General features: G+C 34.6%; 1 protein-coding gene across 1 annotated transcript in view; it reads left to right on the top strand.

Moving 5' to 3' along the window:
- Window positions 1-931: 931 nt before the first annotated feature.
- The window catches only part of CWC22 (CWC22 spliceosome associated protein homolog), a gene marked incomplete at its 5' end in the record, with an annotated part of 39112 nt that continues 17399 nt past the window's right edge, over window positions 932-22644 (top strand). The window contains 10 exons of the mRNA XM_079710708.1: window positions 932-958; window positions 5649-5716; window positions 7058-7168; window positions 9744-9983; window positions 13947-14075; window positions 15620-15788; window positions 16173-16226; window positions 18682-18817; window positions 18906-19112; window positions 19203-19265. Coding sequence (XP_079566834.1) covers window positions 932-958; window positions 5649-5716; window positions 7058-7168; window positions 9744-9983; window positions 13947-14075; window positions 15620-15788; window positions 16173-16226; window positions 18682-18817; window positions 18906-19112; window positions 19203-19265 — 1204 coding nt within the window. The remainder of the gene's footprint in view (window positions 959-5648; window positions 5717-7057; window positions 7169-9743; window positions 9984-13946; window positions 14076-15619; window positions 15789-16172; window positions 16227-18681; window positions 18818-18905; window positions 19113-19202; window positions 19266-22644) is intronic.

The following is a 22644-nucleotide window of genomic DNA, read 5'->3' as shown; positions in this document are numbered from 1 at the left end:
GACCGTCAGTGTTCTTATCCTTAAAAAGAAGGAATTGGACCAGATAATCTATAACATCCTTTCTCACTTTCAAATTAGAAATTTTCTTAATTGTATTTGGTTATTTTGGTATGAGCACAGTTTTTTCTCTATCTTCTCTACTTCTTTTAATTTTTAAATTTTTTTCTATTTCATTTTACTTTTGTGATTTCATTACCTTACACCATACCATAAACTATAAACTATTTAGATATGCAATTCCAATAAAATACTTGAATGGCAGTTGTGTGTGAACATAACTATCAGTTCAGCATTTTTCAGAATTACTAAATTTTACTTAATAGATGGCTACTGAAAGACATTTTATTGTAACGGTTAACATTGATGACTAGGTTTATTGTGACCAAATATTAGTTCTCATATGTGCATGTATCTGAGGCCCTGTGCCTTTGATAGATCATTATTAAGACTTGATTATTCTGATTTAGCACCTTATATTTCCATGTGGTGTATATTCTACATTACTACAAGAACACTGGCTATTTAATTCTTAGTTTAAATCGAAACATTGAAAGTTTGTATTAGAACACTTATTTTGTTTAATAAGCCTTTGTTATTATTTCTCTTTTGTTCAGAGTCTTTTCTACTAATACATGTTTTTTATACATTGTTATATGGAACCATTTAAAGAGTTTTTGAACTTACATTTAATTATTGATTATATCTTTGCCTATTAAGAAAAATAAGGCAGTCAAATGTCCATTGTGTGGAAATAATATGTTGTTATTTTACACACATTTTATAAGTGTTAACAAAGGTTTCTTTGGCATATTTTATAGGTGTCATTTGCAGATAGTAAAACTAAACTGTCAAGGAGTTCATACCGTTCGGTACTTGTTATTTGGACCAGCTTAAGGAGTCTTTGACATATCAGATCAACTGGCAACAGAAAATGAAAAGTAGTGTGGCACAAATAAAGGTAAGTGTTTGAAACTTATAATAAAGAACATAAACTTGTAGTCAGTTATCTACCCTTTAAACAAAAATGCATTTGTATAATTAGGACATTAGAACCAGACAGTAGAATTGCATCATACGCACATTTAACTTAACACGATTTCAAATGTAGATACTTGGCCAGATGTGCAAGTGGGCAGTTGAGAGAACATACGGGGGGGGGGGGGGTGTGTGAATCAAGAAAGTGCATGTGAGTGAGCACATGCAAAATAAAAATAAACAGCAGGAAATTCCACCATTCTTCCCAAAGAGCATTCTTTCCTGTGTGAGCATGAAATGGAAGATGAGTATCTTCTTCCGCAGTTGGTCACAGTTCCTACATGTCTGACTACAAGTGAACCTCTTGTTGCATATTGCATATGCATAAATGAGCTCCTTATTCTGTGTTGTACTTTACTTCAGACATTATACATTCATTTATTCAGCAGTTATTCAGTGAATTCTTACTATGTCCCAGTGATTATTCTAAGCACTTTGGGTAAAATGGTGAATAAAACAGGAATCCTTGGTCCTGCGGGGTTTGCATTCTAGTGGGGGAGAAAGAAAAATCATAAACTTAATATGTAAGTGAATTATATAGTATATTAGAGTGTTAAATGCTAGACTTGCGCTGTGGAGAAAAGAAGTAGGGTAAGGTTGATGAGTAGCGTTGGAATGATGTAATTTTTCATAGGGAGGGCCCAGTGAAAAGGGGCCTTTTTGAGCACACACTTGAAGGAGATGAGGGAGTTAGCCACATAGATATCTGGGAGAAGAGTGTGCCAAGCAGAGGGAACAACAGAGGCAAAGGTGAAGAGTCTAGTGTGGCTGGAGCAGGTTCTGAGAAAAGTAGAATAGTAGAGGAGGTCAGAGCAGTCACAGGAACCAGTAACTCCACCTGCTTCAGAACTGTGCCTCTGCCTGTGAGCGGACTTGGCAGGAGAGCAAACCACTCTACTTCCTTTTCTTTTCAGCTGCACAGATCTGCTAGCCAATCCGTGTAGTCCACAGATCTGTTGATACAAGCAGGCACATCACTTCCTGGGTCTTGGAGTCAGTAAAGGGAAAGATGGATTGTTATTTGATTGTAAAGACCGGCACTTGTCCCTTGCCCTCCCCCACCACCTCTGCACCCCTAAACCTACTTTAAAGAGTGTGAGTAGATGGGAGCTCCTTAACAGCAGGCACCAGGTACCAGGCCTGGGGTGTGGTAAATGCTTAATAAACTGAATTGATGTGCTTACAGGCCGAGGCAGGCTCTGCTGCCATCTCTTTGAACTTCTTTTGAGTGTGAGAAGACACTCTCCAGCCTCCCTCCTAGGTAGACCTCCAGGCTGTGCTTGCATAGCTCCTTTGGCAGGGGGCTCACTGTCCCTGAAGCTGGCCCCATCTGTCAGTAGATACTTTCATATAGTGTTCTGAAATGTGCCTCTTTGGCACTTGTACTGATTGGTCCAATGACAGTTAATTAAACAATTAATTGTGGGCCGAGTAGGTGGCAGACTCTGTGTTAGGAGCTGGGGACATAAGGAGAAAGGAGACCTTGTGGGGAACTGGCTCTTGACTGAGCCGTGTTAGGTAAGAGCACAGAGATTTAGACTCTGTACCATTTACACGAAAGGAGAAGTGTTTAGTCTTTCTCAGAATCCTTGTCCTGTTTCTCTTAGACTGTGCTTCTCCACGTTTCCCTCTTGTGGTCCTCTGGGGCATTCCCCCCGCTTAGGAAGGGATGTCCTCAATCAGCAAGCCCTTCACACTTAGTGGCTCAGCCCTCCAGCCAGTTCTCAGTTTAGTTTGTCTCCTTCTCTCCATCTTATTGGCTATAAGCAGGTCCACTAGCTGGTTTGGGCCCATTCTTACCTCAGGTGAAGCTCAGATCCTCTCTTGATATTCTGAGACCTCATCTGAAAGGTTCAGGAGGCTTTAGCTGAGGATCCCTTATTTTTCTATTGAGCCTTCCCGTAGCTTCTTCCTTCGCCAGCTGGAAGCAGGCTCCCTAACTCTTCCAGCCCCTCCTCCCTCTGGCTCTTGAAGACTTGTTCCCGGAGCCTAATGGATGCTCAGAGCCTCTGAACACAGGCTGTCTGCTCCACTCACCTCCTCATACTGCTCTCTGTACATCGTCAGAGACTACAGGTGACTGCACTGTGTACCATATTTGCTTCGCTTAATGAACAATGTAAAGAATTTTTAAAGGTAATTTCAACAATATGTTACTTTCAACTACTGCTCTTAGAATCTAAACTCTATGATAAGGGAAACAGGGAAATTAGGTTAGTATTATTTGGATCACACTTCGAAATTATTTTGCACTTAGTAAAGCCTACCGAAGCCCAGTTCAGGTTCCCCTTTACTCACTGTCATCCTCAGTACTCTGTACCACAGTGCTTGTTCCTACTCAAGATCTCCTGTTAGCACTGACTAGTGTGCCAGTCATTTGTTAACTTGATCATATTTACAAAATCCTGATTCACGATCTCAGTATTTTGGGTTTCTCCCTCTTACCCACAACAGATATTGTGTAGACATGTTAAAAATCATTAGCACAGAATTGAGGCCTGCTCCCTAATGTAGTCAAAATAATTGTCATGCCTTGTAAAAGAAAAAGTAGACAGTGCAATTTTATTGTTCTTTCTCTCTCCCCTCCCTTCCCTCCTTCCCCGTCTTCTCCCCCTTCTCTGTCTCTCTCATTTATAATCTGATGTGTTTAATTGTAGAAATCTTTATAACCATCTCTCTCCCAGAAGATCTTAAGTTCCTTGAAGGTTTTTCCTATCTTTTGTATCCCCCAGAGTGTCTAGACAGGAAGGGCTGTGTCTTATAATAAATAAGTAACTATTGTGTTTAGTGTTACCATGAATTGAATGAATCTGTGCTCTATATTTGGTTTAGGATCTAGATGTCAAGTGTTATGGAAACCTATATCATATATATTGAACAGTTCTATTTAATTTAATGCTGCCTAGTGAAATAATTTTTAAAAGTTACACACATTGGAAACAGGATTTTAAGATGTTTGCATTCAGTGTGAAATACAGCCAGACTGACTACTTTAAATTATAAATTTGATCACATGTTTATTCACCAACATGATTAGTCTAATTAGTGTATGCTATTCAAAAAATTCAATACTTAAGAAGATTGTATTGGCAATTTACTTGTGATAATGTTATACTCGCACTGCTGGTAATTAGATAGTCGTAACATAAGAGGAAGTTGGAGCTTGTTTACATTTCTTTGCAGTATAATTTTCAGTTTTTAAATGTATTTTTTTCCCATTAAGGAGGGAAGCATGTAGGTATGTGGAACAAGTTACTCATTATTTGAATTATTTTTTCTTAGATTTCAAGATTAAGATCCTTTGAAAACATACTGTTTTTCCATTCTTACAGTTCAGTTAATTAAAGTTACTTTAATTCTTAAAAATAAGCTTGTCAATATGAATGTTTTTATACTAGTGGTTTAAAAAATTTACCTATTTATATAGATAAATATTTTGGCTTCTTAACTATATTTGGACTTTTAAATTAGGATATGTTCTTAAACTGGATGGTTCATATCTCTGTCTCAGTGTGACATATCTTCAGTCTCATGTTACATTGAAGTTACTTATTTGTATGTCTGTTATTTTTCAAAGGATTTGGCTTAGGAGCTGTATTTTACAAGTCATATTTTTTAAATCTTTACAGCCTACCATATTGCCATACATGCCATATCAGACACTCAAATATTGTTTGCTGAAAACAAAAATGAATTTTCATAAATACATTAGAGTCAGTTTCTTCTAGCTATTTATTTTATCCAGATTTAGTAACCTGGACTAATGTTGTGATTTCTGTAAGCTAATGGAGATAAGAAAGTAAGTGCAGTGTTATAAAAGACTTGGGCATAACTACAGAAGTGAGCTCTTGCTAGAAAATCTGTGGCCCTTGGTCATGTTTTTCACCAAAGGAAAGCTTTGGTCTTGTTTTTCACCAGGAAAGGCCTTTATAAAAATGATGTTCTAGGGGCTTCCCTGGTGGCACAGTGGTTAAGAATCCGCCTGCCAATGCAGGGGACACGGGTTCGAGCCCTGGTCCTCGAAGATCCCACCTGCCATGGAGCAACTAAGCCCGTGTGCCACAACTACTGAGCCTGCAGTCTAGAGCCTGTGAGCCACAACTACTGAAGCCCGCACACCTAGAGCCTGTGCTCCGCAGCAAGAGAAGCCACCACAGTGAGAAGCCTGCGCACCGCAGCAGAGTAGCCCCCACCCGCCGCAACTAGTGAAAAGCCCACGCATAGCAATGAAGACCCAACGCAGCCAAAAATAAATAAACAAAGTTAATTAATTAAAAAAAATGATGTTCTGTAAATCTATATCTTATTACATAGGAATAAAATATTAACTAAGTGGCATCAAAATTAGAGAATTTTCTTCTACCTTGAGTTTTTTTGTTAAAAACAGTATTTGATCTATAGTGAAAACCACAAACATTTACCTTGGATGACCTGAAAATTTTGTTTTATCTTATATACTATTTAGGTAATACAAATTATTCTTATGGTTAAAAAAATATTTTGAAATAATTTTTTAAAGCACTTCCTACTTTCCAAGATACATTTGTCATTGTCTATATGTTTTTTAACAGAATTTTTAAATGCCCCCTCCCCCTCTTTTGTTCCTTTGAAAGCATTCTTCTAGTCATGACAGAAGGGAGAACTATAATTCATATCAGAGGACCTCCTCTCCAGAAGACAGGTAAACAGTTTTATGTGTTCCAAATACCATTTAAATTTTTTATAATGAGTTTAAGAAATTATCTAGCTCTTAGATTTCTAATTTTAGGGTAAACAACTTCTTTTTGATGGTTTTACAGGCAATATTATTGAGTGAGCTTGAGAACAGATCATCCTTGAATGGCTGTTCTAGGAATTTCTAGTAAATAATTCTAGATTTTATGAAATTTTTTAGGTGAAAGGGAATAATTTTATTATCTCAGATTCTAAATAGAATGAAAGTTTATAAAATGGAAAGGTGAGTTGAAATCACATTATTTTGAAGTGCTTTTACTGTTAATACTATCCTTTATATTTACATAGCTCTTTATATAAGTTTTCAAAATGTTTTTATATATATCTTACCATAATTATGTTAAGATCAAAGATCCAGAAATATTACCATTAATGTTCATCATGCATTCATAGTGGGACTTTAGTTATTTCACTTAGTAAGCTATAACCATTAAAAATAACTTATGAAAGGAGAAGCATCCTCTAAACTTTGTTTCATTTGTCTAATTTCTTATTCCCTATGTACTTTGTTCATATTCCACTCTGCTGTCTCTAAAAACCTTTGCTTTATGGGCATCACGTTAATCACTGTGGTATGCATCTACGATCACCTCCTCCCTATATATATGTTTTTTTAAATCTCTCTACAGACATACACACATGTATGTGTGTGTGTATAAATTAATTGTAGATATGTATATAAAACATGGATTATGTTACTGTGTCTATTTATCGTGTGTGTATGTATTTAACTTAAGGTTCTCTGATTTTATTACTTCTAAGATTCAAATAGCAGATTTATACTGTCTATCCGTGTTTGCTAATAATTTCAATCCATTCTCACAGATATCTAATAATATAATTTCAAGAATAGGAGCTGATAAAAATAGTCTTTCGGAGAAGAGTTAAACTGGTCTTTATGGAGGCCAAACAATGACACTAATGTCATTTGTTCAGTACTTTGGTAAAATGAGCCGACTCAGCAAAAGGAATCATTTGGAGGATAGCCTTTTTCATGTTAAACTATATAAGATATGCAGATATATATCTTTTACTAAGTACAGTACGAATCAGGGTGTCAAGTTTGGTTAAGTGAATTCCAGGAGTTGTTTTGTTGCACACCAGCTGAAAGCTTTTATAACCATGACTAAATGAATAGGTGTCAACAAAATAAGCTGTTTGTTAAAATCCACTTGATAAGACTTTGTTCAGTCATAGAGTTATGTTGCCATTACCAATATATGACTTTCCTAAGTATAACATCATTATTTTCAACTTAAAACTTTGGTTTTCTTCTTTTATGTGTTAGATACACGGAACAAGAAAGATCCCCTCGGGATAGAGATTACTTTGATTACAGCAGGTCAGACTATGAGCATTCAAGAAGAGGACGTTCTTATGATGATAGCATGGAGTCACGGTTAGTATTGGATATTTTAACTATAGAAACATATATTTGTTTAAATTTTCTTTATGCTTAATAATAATTGCAGCTAGCATTAAATGGATGTTTTTAGGTGCCAGGCTTTCTAACAAAGACTTAATGTGAATTAACTCCTAATTGCAGTAAATATATGTCTGTTATAGATGAAGAAAATGAGACTTAGAGAAGTTAAGTCATTTGTTTGTGTTTTAGAAGTGTTATCAGTGGCAAGTCCTGGTCTGACTAGAGCCAAAGCTTTTATTCATACTGTACTACATGAGGAATTGGCTTATGTGAGTTTTTGAGATTGTTTACTGAATGAAAGCCATTTATATTATATGACATAGAGTGATCTTAATTTACTTTCCTACATAATGGCAGAGGGACATTGAGAATGAAATTACCAGTCTGCAGTTTTTATCTAAGTGTAAATTATTCTTACTTGAGTCTTGAAGAACTTGATTTCCCACCTTATTAGTCATCCAGTTTCAAAAACTTGCCTACCATGTTTTATTGTTCACCTAGTTCTATATCCTTTTTGATGTCTCTCTCACTTTATCCACTCCATGACTACTGAGACTATAGCCCACTAGAATTTTGATCAGATTTCTCCACAGTTTGGAGTAGATAAATAATATCTCCAGTTTGGAGATATCAAACACATTATTTGATACCTGCAGCCAAAATTACCTTCTCACTAACTTCCTAATATGTAACCAATCCTTAAATGTCAGATTAACCTCAAAAGCCAGGTTCATCTGCTGTTACCCTAATGACATCTTAATAAGAGCAGCTACTACCACCATAATTGGTGAGCTAGGCATTCCTATACCTTCTCAAATACTGTCAAAACTCTTACACCCTAGGTACTATATCTCACAATTTAACATGTAAGGAATTGGGGTCTGAACTGATTAACTAACCTGAGGTTGCCATTACCCATCTAGTAGATGATGAAACTGAGATTTGAGCTCAGTTCTGGCTCCAAAGCCCATGTTTATTTCCATATGCCCTAACTGTATTACTTCACTCTAACTCTGTGTTTGGTCCACTGTATGTATATAAAGTCTCACTTGATCACACAGTCACACTGTGAAGTAAGCAGGTTGTGTATTATGTAGAATATAAAGGCTGTAGTACAAAAACACTTGAAGAGAAACACTTCTGTTTAGACTCAGAAGAATATTACTTCTGCACTCTAAAGGAACAAACACTATAATCATATAAGGACATGATTTTACCAGCCAGTGAGCAGTCTTACCTGGCATTTCTCAGAAGAATCATAACCAGTGTCAGTAAATCCCTTCTGTTGCAATTCTCTTGGAACATTTTATATCTGCAGTAAGAAGCAACTCAATTACAAATCTCTGGCTAGATTTCAGAGCACCTGCCTTTGACTAATTGGGGTTTCTCTTTGGAACCACTTTTTTCCCCCACTGTTCACATTGTCTTAGTAGGTACAGACTCTGTCTTCATGGGGCAATCACTCAGGTCTCTTTATACTTCAGTTTTAAAGAGTTCATCCACAGCTGCCTGGGTAGGTGACTGCTTCTGTCTCTCCATTTATTAAGACATATTATCTCAAATATACCCTCTAGATTTAGCTAAAGTCTATTGAGTGGTTTCCTGGTAATGCAGCGATAATATGAAACTTGTTTTTATTTATTGTATTCATATAACTCATGGTTGCACAAAGCATGAGCAGAATAATCTGAGTTTCCAGGCAGTATAAGTAAAAAACAGCCAAGTGGACAAACTCTTCTCTGGGGAAAGATAGCAAAAAGCAAGGCAAAGCATTATTTCTTGCTCATTCTTGATAGTTTGGGAACATTAAATACCCTAATCATTTTAAAAGTGCTAACTTAAAAAAGGATAGTCACCTGCATTAGTAGGGAAAAGTTATTGTGCTATAAAATGGTTTATTTTTTCACAGTGTCTCAACCAGAAGCCTCTGATATTTTGAGATTTATAATAAATTACAAGTTCTATCAAGAAACAGTTCAAATGTTACAGTTTATTATAACATTCTTACTCCTAAATTGCCATTATTGGAGATGAACTCTGGTTTCTCCTTTACACAACTTATCATGTACATCACAGGCCAATTTGTCATCTTAAAACACTATTTTCATGTCACTCTTCCACTCAGAAACTAATATTAAAGATTCCTCATCAGTTCCAGGATAAACAACTTAAAGTCTTTGCTTGTCTTTTAAGATTTCATAGTCTGACTTGAACTTATCTTTCCAACTACTGTTATATATGATTCGTTATTGTTTCTACTTATTCTGGCCCGAATACCCTTGCTCAGCTTTTCAGTAGTTACTCTGTCTTCTACTAGTTGCAGAATGCCATCCTCCATTCCCCCTCCCACCTTCCTACCTTGCCCCTAATGTAAATCCTGTTAAGCCTTGATGACCTGGTTTGTTACATTTTCTCTGTGAGGCACTTCCTTAACCACTTTTCCTTGTCTGAATTTGTGGCCCCCAAATAGTCTCACTCATTTGGTATGCAGTTCATTTAAGAATGTAATTTGTATTGTCTTTTCTCCATTAAAAAATATATATTACAGAAGTAGAGACCGAGAAAAACGCAGAGAAAGAGATGTGGATCGGAAAAGGTCCCGGAAATCTCCATCTCCTGGGAGAAGAAGCCCAGAACCATTGGTAACCCAGAGTTCCTCTGCTCAGGATGAACCTACTGCAAAGAAGAAGAAAGAGGAGCTGGATCCTCTTCTTACTCGCACTGGTGGAGCATATATTCCTCCTGCAAAGCTTAGGATGATGCAAGAACAGATTACAGATAAAAACAGGCATGTCAATATCACTAAGTATACAAGGCAGTGATACCCTCATTTAAAAAAATCATCTGTGCTCTGATTAACCTTGGCTGCTGAGAATTTGCATGAGTCCACAATGATAGAGACCTCAAATTAGACTTCTTTCCTTCCTACCTTCAGAAGCTCCACTGGAGCTCTGCTTACTATTTTCCCTGACATTAGCTCATAAGCTCTTTATTTTTTGCATGAATGAATGGAAAAGTTTGAGGAAAGATCGCTTATCTTTTTTTCTTTCCTGTTTTCAAGCTGTTCCTTTTGTAGTTGCATGCATGCCTATTAGTAGTGTCCATTTTTCGTCAATAATCAAGAGTAATATTGATGTTTCAGAACTAAAATAGATCCTTCCAGTTGTACCAAACCAGGAGTTGGCAGACTTTTCCATAAAAGGCCAGATAATATCAATAAGTATTTTAGGCTTTGTGTATAAGGCCAGATAGTAAATATTTTAGGCTTTGTGCATTATTCTATCTGTTATAGCTACTCCCCTTCGCCATTGTAGTGAATACAGTCATAGATAAAATATGTAAACAAATGAGAATGGCTTTGTTCCAGTAAAGCTTTATTTGCAAAAAACAGGCTGTAGGCTAAATTTGGCTCATGGGTGTAGTTTGCCAACCCCTGTACTAACCTCTGAAACAGTTGACAGTTTTCTCTTTTCCCTCCTTTTCTTAGACCATAACATCTTAGACTATAGTTTTTTGCTACACTAAGGCAAACAATCAAAATTCATATATGACCATTCACCCTTTAAGTACCTTTTCTTCCCTTTGCAAAATAATTGGGATAAAGAGGAGCTATGTAGGAAAGTGCAGCTAAGTTTTCAAGGTCTTTTTCTCTAGTGGAATGAGATAACCAGGAAAACTGTGGTCCAAGATTGAAGTGATCACTCAATTGCCAGGTAGTCAGGAAAAAGATTGGGATAGAAGACAGGTATGCTTTAAGAAAAACAGATTCCAGGTGAGTCAAGAAAGTCTTCCCACATCTTTCTTGGGTATTTTCATGGCAACTTGAAAGTACTTGAGAACCTTATATAAATGAAATCTAAATTTGTTGCAAGAATTAGCTTGAAGTAGAAATGTCATTTATATAAAATAAAGTATAAATATTTATAAGTTAAAAAAATTTGTGAGCTAGAAGGGAGACATTTAAATGACATTAAATTTAAAACTAATAAGTTTTTCTCTCTGCGTCATATTCTGGCACTTGGTAGTGATGCCTGGAGTGGTATGTTGAGAAGGGATTGGGAAATGCTTTCTGTGGTTTGTGGGAGCTTCATGATCATGTCGGAATTCTGCTCTTACTGGAGGCAGTAGTGGCGGCATTAGTGAGAAGTGTTTACTGTCTCCAATCCAGTCCAAAGCAATCCTAATTGTAAAAGACCGGGTACATTGTTGTTAATCCCCAAGTCTGGCTTCCTTATAAAGTGGGCAGAGAAGAGTCCACAGTATATGCAATTTTAAACAGATTCTTGGAAGATAATTTTATATACAGTTGAACTCTGCTTATAGGCTATAAAAGGGACAGGAGAAGTAGAAGTGTAGTCTTTGCTTTCAGTAGATACTAAATCAGGTTAAGTGTAGGTTTCCTAATTAAGAAATACAAGTGTACTTGATTATCATCTGTTGACCAAAGTTTAATAGGAGAGTTTGTGATTATGTATCAGCAATATCTTACTGATCAGGCTAATTGTTAAGCCATAGATCTTATTACTCTAGACAGCAGCATACTAAACGGTTGGGGTTAGGGGGCCGGAGGAGTCTTCCACCTTGGATGCAGGCAGTAAGGGAGTCTGTAATCTATAGAGAATTTAGAAACAGTAATGAAATTAACTGCAAGTCAGTCTGCTTTTTATCTTCAGTGTCTGCTGAGGACAATGTCAGTGATAATACTCTTCTTCACCACCCCTCCTTGGTATACCTGGTATACCACTCCAGAACAGGGATTCTTTCTTTTTTTTCTTTTCTTTTTTTTTTTCATTGAAGTATGGTTGATTAAATATAAATTGTGTTAGTTTCAGGTATACAGCAAAGTGATTCAGTTATATATTCTTTTTCAGATTCTTCTCCATTATGTATTACAAGTTATTGAATATAGTTCCCTGTGCTATACAGTAAATCCTTGTTGTTTATCTCTTTAGTATACAGTAGTGTGTATCTGTTAATCCCATAATCCTAATTTATCTGTTTCCTGCCTTCCCCTTGGTAACCATAAGTGTGTTTTCTATGTCTGTGAATCTGTTTCTGTTTTGTAGGTAAGTTTATTTGCATTATTTTTTAGATTCCATATATAAGTGGTATCATAATATTATGATACTATGATAATAATATCTTATTTGTCCTTCTCAGTCTGACTTACTTCACTTAGTATAATAATCTCTAGGTCCATCCATGTTGCTGCAAATGGCAATGTTTCATTCTTTTTTATGGCTGAGTAATATTCCATGGTATAGATATACTACATCTTTTTTATACATTCATCTGTGGATGGACACTTAGGTTGCTTCCATGTCTTGACTATTGTAGATAGTGCTGCTATGAACATTGGGGTGCATGTATCTTTTCGAATTAGAGTTTTCACCTTTTCTGTATATATGTCCAGGAGTGGGATTGCTGGATCATGTGGTAACTTCGTTTTTAGTTTTTTAAGGAACCTCCATACTGTTCTCCATAGTGGCTGTACCAGTTTACATTCCCATCAACAGTGTAGGAGGGTTCAGAACAGGGATTCTTAACCTACAAACTTTCAAGAGGTCCATGGATAGAATTCAGACAGTCCATGAATATGAATGGGAAGAAAATTGCATCTTTTAAAATTGATCTAATTTAGCATTTCTTTCTATCAGGAATGTAGGCAACAGACCATAGTATTAATAGACTATTTGTTGCAAATACCTCAAAATACTGTTTATGCTACTTGGGAATTAAAGAAGTTACCATGCCTACCACCACTTCTTGTTATTAATGTCTTAAGAAGCACATAGAATACTATATCAAGCTTTTGTTCTTTTCATGCTTTGAAAACTCTGTTTCAATATGATTGGTATCCTTTGTAATCCTATGTATTTATTATATATATTATTCTAAGAAGTTCATTACCTTCACCAGACTGCCAGAGAAGTATAAGGAAAAAGAAAAGTTAAGATTTTCTTCAGTTGAAATCATATTCCACAGAGAAATAATTATAAAAACCATAAAATTTTAGAGCTTTGAAAGACCTTAGATATTACCAAGTTCATTGTAAAGAAACCCAGTTAGACTAAATAATTTACCTAAGCTGTAAGTTAAAAAACAGTGTAGCCATATAAGATTCAGCTGATAAACCTGTGGGTACTGCCTAATATAGAGATGTTCTTTAAGGTACTTGGAACAGTCTTTCAGCCCCATGATTTTGTATGACTCTCCCTTTTTCTGTAATTAATACTATTTCTTTATGGTTTTAAAACACTTACTTTTGTTTTCTTGTCATGCTTTTGAGAAGGGACATCATAATAATTTCTTTTTCATGGCTTATATTTAGGTATTTCATATTGTAATTTAAAATAAATAGTTGCTTTTATTTTAAAACATTTCCTTTGAAGACAAGTTTAAGTAAATTGTTATAATGTAAAATAAGCATGTACTGAATCTAATAAATATTATACACGTGCAATATTCATGGACATAAGAACAAAATGTTATCCTTACATATCCTTGTATTACTTTATTATGTTATTAAAAGGAATTAGTCTGTACCTGAGTATCACATGTACAGAGAGTAAAATATGGTTTAGGATATAATCTGTGTATCCACATGGTCATATATTTTACTGCACTTTGGGATCACTTTGTGAAAATGTTGAAAGTAAAGGAACACTAAGTATTTTTTATGTTATTATAACCTCTTGGTCTTGTAATTGTTGAGTAAGTTTTCCTCTTTATTAAAATCAATTCTTTTTAGCTTAGCATACCAGAGGATGAGCTGGGAAGCCCTAAAGAAGTCCATCAATGGTCTGATCAACAAAGTCAACATTTCCAATATTGGTATTATTATTCAAGAACTTCTTCAAGAAAATATAGTTAGAGGAAGGTAAGCATCAGCTATTTTATTTGTAGTATTTCATAGCACTTTTTCAAAGGAACATAATATCTACATGAATAATAATCATTGATTTATTATGCTACTTCATTTCAAAGGAAGTTTCAAGGAATATTTAAAATGCAGTTCCTATAAAAATGTAAGCTACTAACAGATAACTTATACTCCACTGTTAGAGATTATGTGGAATTTTTACTTTTTGAGAAGCTTTGATGTCACATAATGATTTTTACACATATATTTGTTTACTGAATACTTCCAATAATTTTAAACTCATGAGGAATAATAAACATTTAGTTTTTTTATATATACGTAAAGTGCTACCTCAGACCAGTTTAATTTCTAATGAAAGCAAAGTGGGAATGTGAACGAAATGAGAAAGATTAGTAATAAATTTTAGAAAAGCAGAAGGGAATAACAACCATTTTCTGTGTGGTTTTTAAGTAGTTGTGATATTTTAAAGGGTCAGGAAGTAGACATATTCTATATTTATTATTTTAAAATCTGAAGGCTGTTTTCCCATGTCATTTCATAGGACCTTGATTCATCATCTCAAAACATTGGGGATATAAAGTAAGGTGTAGCAGGTTGTGGGAGTTAGTAAGGTAACCAGGAGGCAGCCACTGTCCTCCGAGGTAAGGAAGAGCTCTCACATTTTACTCAGAAAGAACAGACTCGGAGAAGGGTAGATTAAGATCTTACAGTTTATAAGCTGAATTCTCTTTTCTCATTTTCTACTCTAGTGATTCAGATGTCATACCTAAACCTGATAACTATAAAGACATTGTTTTTGTGCCTTTTGACAATCCAATAATTAATTATTTGTCATTACATTTCTAAAAATAACTCTTCATTTAGCCCACTTTGTATCTCTCCTCTTATCAAATATATGTAGAAACATGCCCATTTCAAAATGAGTTAGAAGGTAGAACCTTTTATTTTCCTGTCCTTGTTTTAGCGTTATTTTTGCACTGCTTTGATTATGTCTTTATCCCTCTTAGGAGAATTCCATATTTCCACTTTTATTTTCAAGAACAATAGACTTACACCTATCTTTAAAGATGGAAACCGCCCAGATTTGTCTTTAACCCCAGAATTAACTTATATGAATGATGGGCCCATAGTGGAAATTTTACTTTAAGTTCAGTACTTTTGAAGCAGGTTTTTTCTCCCTTCATTTTTTTGATAAAGTTAAGCAAATTAATACAAGAAGTTAAAAACTCAAATTCATGATTAGGTGTAATGAACAGGAGCTGGAAAAGATAAATTATACTTAGAAAAGTTTTTGAAAAAAATATTGTATTAAATCTGTCTATTTTATGTATGTACAAATTGAAAATTGTTTCCTCAAAACCAGTTTTTATTTATTAGTAAGACGAACTCTTCCCCTAGATAAGAGCGGTGAAAATTTAGTCCTGATTTAGCTTTTATGATGATTTACAGAGGAGTAGTATAGCTGGATTTTAACTGAGTTTTTTTTCCTTCTATTAAACTGGTGATTATTATTGACTCCCTTTCTTTTCTCTTTTAATCAGAGGCCTGCTATCCAGATCTGTTTTGCAAGCACAGAGTGCTTCTCCAATCTTCACCCATGTTTATGCAGCATTAGTGGCAATTATCAACTCAAAATTTCCACAAATTGGAGAATTAATCCTCAAAAGGTTAATTCTTAATTTTCGAAAAGGCTATCGGAGAAATGATAAGGTATATATAATGGACTTGTAAGTAGCCTGCTACACATGGCAGACTAATAAACCAGTATCAACTGTAGTGAGCAATGTTGATTTCTATGTAGGAATTCTTTTTAAAATTGCATGTTTCATGAGAACTTTTTTCTAGTAAATATTCCTGGCCTCTGATAATGAGCAGCAAAAATGATGGTTGTTAACTGTTGAATTATAACTGTTGATCCAGAAATGGTATTTTTTCATATGTATTAGTTTTTATTTTATAATTTTCTTACAAGTTAAAATTACCTTGCGTGTTACATGTTTTAAGGAGAGTATGTAAGTGAACTGTAGACTCTGTAGATAAATGAAAATTGGTTTTAGTTTATAGATTAACTTTGTCCCTACTTTCTCTTTTCAGCCACTTTGTCTGACAGCTTCAAAATTTGTGGCACATCTTATTAACCAAAATGTGGTAAGTAATTAGTTTCAAAATTTGGTTCCATTCAGTGGCATTAGATCACAGGCTTGATGCCACTTCAGTGACATCTTTGTTTTGATTTATAGTCCTTTGCAAAAGTATTTTGAATATTTTAATTTTAGAACTATAATAAGTGCATTTTTTAATATAAAGAGGAACCCAGAACAACTGTTTTATCAAATTTATCTAACTCTTAATGCTGTACATGGTTACTTTACTACACATTTTTCCTTCGAAGAGTGTAATGTGGTTTTTTTTTTCTTTTTTTTTTTTACTTACTTATTTTTGGCTGCATTGGGTCTTTGTTGCTGTGCGCGGGCTTTCTCTAGTTGCGGCAAGTGCGGGCTACTCTTCGTTGTGGTGCGCGGGCTTCTCACTGCAGTGTCTTTTCTTGTTGCAGAGCACGGGCTCTAGGTGTGCGGGCTTCAGTAGTTGTGGCTCGCGGGCTCTAGAGCGCAGTCTCAGTAGTTGTGGCGCACAGGCTTAGTGGCTCCGTGGCATGTGGGATCTTCCCGGACCAGGGATTGAACCTGTGTCCCCTGCATTGGCAGGCAGATTCTTGTCCACTGTGCCACCAGGGAAGCCCGTGTAATGTGTTTTTATTTTAAAAGTTGCTATTTCTTCTTTTCCCTGTACCTAAGTGTTCATGAAAACCTAATAGCTGATATTCTTTAAAAAGAATGCTATTCCCCACAACTGCATAGTATATGTGTATATTCATATATATAACTACATAGTATATGCATATATTCATATATTCTTAGAATCAGTTTATAAAATATTGTAGATTAAATAATTTTAATCTGTTTTAAATTCAGAAATTTATCATTTTATTATTTAGTTTTTGTGTTTATTTTGTATTCTTCCACTGTTTGAGAGTTTTGATTTAGCTTCATTTTAAACATGAAAATAGTAAAATTGCTCGTGTTCATACTCAGTTTTCCTTCAGATATATACTGTTGTTTTTTAAATTATACCTATACATAAGAATTTTGAAGTCACACTTAATCTTATTTCTCTAACATTTAATAATATTTTAATTTTTTCCTATATGAAATTCTTTCCACTATTCACTTTAAGAAACCTTTTAGATTTTAACCTAGTCATATTATTACAGTGATAATTTTCTACTTAAGACCATGGAAACTTAAATTTCGCATGTCTGTAAACGTAATTTCATAATCTATAACAGCACAGATACTATGTTTCAATTTTTGAATGTATATTACACTTATATTGGAGATATTTTTGGCATTGACATAAACCAGTTAAAATGATAAATATTTTACATCTTCCAAACTGTGGTACTGGGCAATGTTTTCTTGTCCCTAAGGTAAGACTTCAACCTCGCCTGCCTTCCCAAAATAAAAGCAGTATGTATTTTTCATGTTGTGCTAAATGTAAGAGGATATTTTCCTGAGTTGAGATTTGGACTTTGTCTCTCTCCATCTCAAATAAGAGTCTAGTTTTAAAAAGGCATATATATGGTCTTTTGAACATGCTTCCTAAGTCCATTTTCTTTTACAGCAGAGCTTGTCAGTAGAACTTTATTCCCTGTCTACCTGGCATTGTTTATAAAATTCTAAAAAATTTTGACCATGGCCAGTGTAGAGTTTGATTTAATTAAAAATAGAAGTGTTCAAAACTGTTGTTGTATGCTATAAATTACTGGAAATATATTTTCTGAGAAAATTAGTATTCATGTAACTTAAGAACTGTTTGCTAACATAGCTGCTGAGAGAATGAATTGGGAAATGGATATAGAGTTGTGGTCATGGAGAAGGATATAAAAAGAATCATGTTACTGTTCTTCATGTAGTAATTATGAAAATATCTCAGATTAAAAATTAGTAAATGGGGCTTCCCTGGTGGCGCAGTGGTTGGGAGTCCGCCTGCCAATGCAGGGGACACGGGTTCGTGCCCCGGTCCGGGAAGATCCCACATGCCGCGGAGCGGCTAGGCCCGTGAGCCATGGCTGCTGGGCCTGCGCGTCCAGAGCCTGTGCTCCGCAGCGGGAGAGGCCACAGCAGTGAGAAGCCCACGTAATGCAAAAAAAAAAAAAAAAAAAAAAAAAAAATTAGTAAATGACTTTTTAACTTATATTTTGAGGTTAATTATGACATTTCCTATAGCTAATATATATTTCCTATATAGAGAGAGTATAAGAAGAATATTTCTTCTGGAGATAAATCATGTAATTGTATTCAGTGTCGTAAATTAAGACTTCTGGAAAAATCAGAAAATTCTTAACAGATGCATAATGGAAGTGAAAGAAAAATTGTATCCCATATTTGGAGTATTTTTATGTACATTATAAATCTTTGCTCATCATCTGTACAATATTATCACTGCAAAAGCTAGATTTACTAATTTTTAAAATGACCATCAGTAGTAGATTAATATATGTAAAAGCATTTTCTCTATTCTATGTGTCTTCATTCTGTTCAAGGCTCATGAAGTTTTATGCTTAGAAATGCTCACTTTGCTCCTGGAAAGACCAACAGATGATAGTGTTGAAGTAGCTATTGGTTTTCTTAAGGAATGTGGTCTCAAATTAACACAAGTGTCACCAAGAGGAATCAATGGTAAGTGTATATCCTTGGTTTGATATTGAGCTTTTTTGAGTATTGTAATATGTATTGCTTAGTTTATTTTCTTTTGGCTTAACTTTAGCTATATTTGAACGCCTTCGAAACATTCTCCATGAGTCTGAAATTGACAAAAGAGTTCAGTATATGATTGAAGTGATGTTTGCTGTAAGGAAGGATGGATTCAAGGACCACCCTGTTGTCCTAGAAGGACTTGACTTAGTGGAAGAAGATGATCAGTTCACCCATATGCTCCCTCTGGAAGATGACTATAATCCAGAAGATGTTCTTAGTAAGTCAGGGCTGGGCGTTGGGAAATGGAGTACAAACAAATGTAAATATAGAAAATAAACACTAACTTAACTTTTAATTTTTTTTTGAGATGTTTTCAAGATGGATCCTAATTTTATGGAGAATGAAGAGAAGTACAAAACTATTAAGAAGGGTATGTAGAATTTTACAAAATAATTTCCTTTGGATAAGTAGAAGCAATTTATGTAATTATATAGTACTGATAGAATGGTATAGATCACTGACCGCCACCTATTGAAATCTTTGCTCTGTGAAGCCATTCTCTTCACTGTTTGCCCATGCATTATTTTTCTCTCTAGTGCTTATCCATGGTATTAGTTCATTCTAAATTATTTAACTAATTTTCCCTCTCCTCTTTCTATTTAATTATGCAGCTCTTAAGCTTCATTCCTCTTAAGAAATATTCATGTATTACCAATAGCCTTTATTTAACTTAAATTGCCACCCAATTTAATATTCAATTCAGTGCTGTACTTTATTATAAAGTTCTATACTTCATTATTTGTTGAGGGCAGGTTGATATTTTTCTGATAAAATCAGTCACAGTTCTAGATATGGTATTGGTATTTAATATACTTAATAAATGGATAAATTGATTATTTTATCATTTGTACATCATTAGTTTATGATAAGCACTAACTTTGTACAGATACTGGTTTGTATTTTGTTTTTGCCATTACTAGCTTAGTCACCTAGAACAAATTACATGTTTGATGTAAGAGTAAATGTTACTTGTTTGTGTAAGGATAAATAAAACACAGTGTTTTATATTGCCACAGAGCATGTATTTAGACATTGGTACTAGGGGGGTTTTTTGTTTTTTTTTCATGTGTGTCATTATTTTTCTTCTAAAGCTAGTATCCAGAGCTACTTATATCATTCTATTATATTCTGTTACATAATTATACATATTATTTTATATATTATAATTATATAATAATTTCATGGGTTTATTTCCCTTGAGTTGTGATTTTACCTGACAAATACTTACAGCTCTGAAAGCTCCTAGGAAGAGAGAGCAGAGACGTAGAACTCTTGTCATTGCTGCGTTCTATGCTTTAGTCATGCTTAGAAGTGAAATGTTGAAGGGTAAAGGTGTAAGAAGCTTCCAGTTTTATACGTTATCCTAAAAATCTGGTACAGCAAATATGTTTCTCTCTTTAGTTGCTGTTTTCCTAGGGGGGGTTCACTGCAACAGCCAGATTCCTTTTTCTCTAATAAATTTAGTTTCCAAACATGGAGAAACCCCTTAAACCCATTTTCTTCTTTTCTTATGAGCTTCTTTTTCTACTGTCTCCCTAAAAGATGGCAAATGATTTTGTGGAATTCTTATTATACCTGGTATGGTTTTGTTTATTTATTTTTTTTTTGAACTTGGGGATTCCCCATCCATTTCTTTAGGCTCTTGGCAGTTGGCCAAGAAAGTTGTACTTTTCTTTATTACAACATTTCTTAAACTCTGTGGTCTCAAGATCCCTTTACACTCTTCAAAATTATTGAGGACTCCAAAGAGCTTTTGTTTATGTGAGTTGTATCTATTGACATTTACTTATTAGAAATTAAAACTGATAATATAAAAAATATTAGATCATTTCAAAATAATAATAAACATAGTACATATTTGCATGTTACATGTTTTTATGAAAATAACTACAAAAAGAAATTTAAGAAAAAGAATGGCATGTTTTATATATTTTGTGCAGTTTAATGTCTGGCCTAATAGGAAACAGTTGGATTCTCATACTGTTTCTGATTTCAGTCTGTTGCAGTAGGTTGTTTTGATTGAAATATATGATGGAAATTTAGCCTAACCACAGATACATCGTTGGAAAGGGAGGAGTATTTTAATAGCCTTTTCAGAATTATAATTGTGTATATTTCTGTTTAATACTATTCCAATTAATATTTAATAGCTAGTAGCTTCTTAATGATTTAATTGCATTGTGAAACCTGAAACAATATCCACGAATTTTCATACTTTGTTAACATTAAAATCCATTGGACTGTCACTTCGAATGGATCTTTTACTCACGCGTGATTTCATAACATGTTGCGTTGGTCATTTGGAAAATACTGATTCACTGAATTATTCACATCTTCCAAGTATTAACATGTTAACATTTTCAAAATTAAATTGACACATTAATACAATGTCAAGAAATCACATTTATTCATATTACCACCTATCTTATCAGAAAAGTCTAAGTATTGGGAAGCTGTCAAGCTCACAGGGATGGATACAAGTTTTCCAAAGTTCTAATTTCCTCTTGAAAACTCTTAATTTGATCATGGTGGCAAATACCTGACAATACCTATGTTCATTTTCTTTGAAATGATAGTCTCACTTTGTTTATATTTGAGAAAATGTCTGGTAAATACCTAACAACTCTAGTTTGTCTGCCATTCTTTCAAGTAAAAATGAAATATATGGCTAATTCATCTTGCAGCTCAGTCACACAAGTGCTTTTCCTTGAGATAGCCACCACTGTTGTACATTTGTCTTTAACGGAAGTGCTATATATAAACTCCATATTTTCTCACTCAGACTATTATAAATGCCAATACTCAAGGGCTAAGATTGAACAAAATTAATAATTTTATATTTTTTCTTCAAGGGCATTCTTAAATGAAACTGTGTGTGTGTGTGTTTTTTTCCCCTACTACAATAGTGTGGCAGTAAAGAGTACAATAACTGCTAGTGCAGTTCGATACCTTGATTTTGCTCAGGATGCAGCAAGTTTTAACCCCTCTTGCTTTTGCATCATCATTTCAGATGTCAGCACAGTGAAAAGGCAGATAATATCTTGGTATTATTATGAAAATAGTTTGACCTCACAGACTACCTGACAGGTCTCAGTGATTCCCCCCAGGACTCACAGACCATGCTTGGAAACCACTGCTTTATTCAGTTAATAAAATCCAGTTGTCATGGCCTAAGTGATTTCAGTAAGTAGATCTTAAAGTGAAGAGATAAGGAGAGGATGATGTAAATGACTAGACAATCCATTTGACCTTAATTCTTTCAGAAAATGTTCCAGAGTTGGCATTAAAAAATGGCTGCAGCAGGAAGTGGGCACAGCTTTAGTAATTAGCACCTTAGAGTGACCCAGGTGTACTTGTGTTTTAGGTCTTACAGCATTTGGGAAAACAGCAGGAGTGCCTGTCTTCCTACTATTGAATACTAAACAGTTTCCTCTTTTAAAGGTCTGTCTAAGCCACATTATGTCATAATAAACTAGACACTTAAGATCATTTCTTGAAGTCACAATTTGTTAGAAATATTCTCAAGGAGACTTGTGTGCCAGCTAAGGGCTGAATGACAACTCTCCAATTTTGTAAAATGATTTGTTTCTCACAGTAGGAAGTTCTCTGCTAACATTAAGTATTACATGTGGCTCCTGATGTATACTACTTGGTTAAATATAAGGAAATTAGAATTTTCCTAAAACTTAGTTGACCCCAAAACTATATTAAGTTCTGTCTGATTATAATAAAAATGCAAAAGTGAATTG

Source organism: Hyperoodon ampullatus (genome assembly GCF_949752795.1).
Source record: "Hyperoodon ampullatus genome assembly, chromosome: 8".
Lineage (NCBI taxonomy): Eukaryota > Metazoa > Chordata > Mammalia > Artiodactyla > Ziphiidae > Hyperoodon > Hyperoodon ampullatus.
This window is presented reverse-complemented; position numbering and strand designations above follow the sequence as displayed.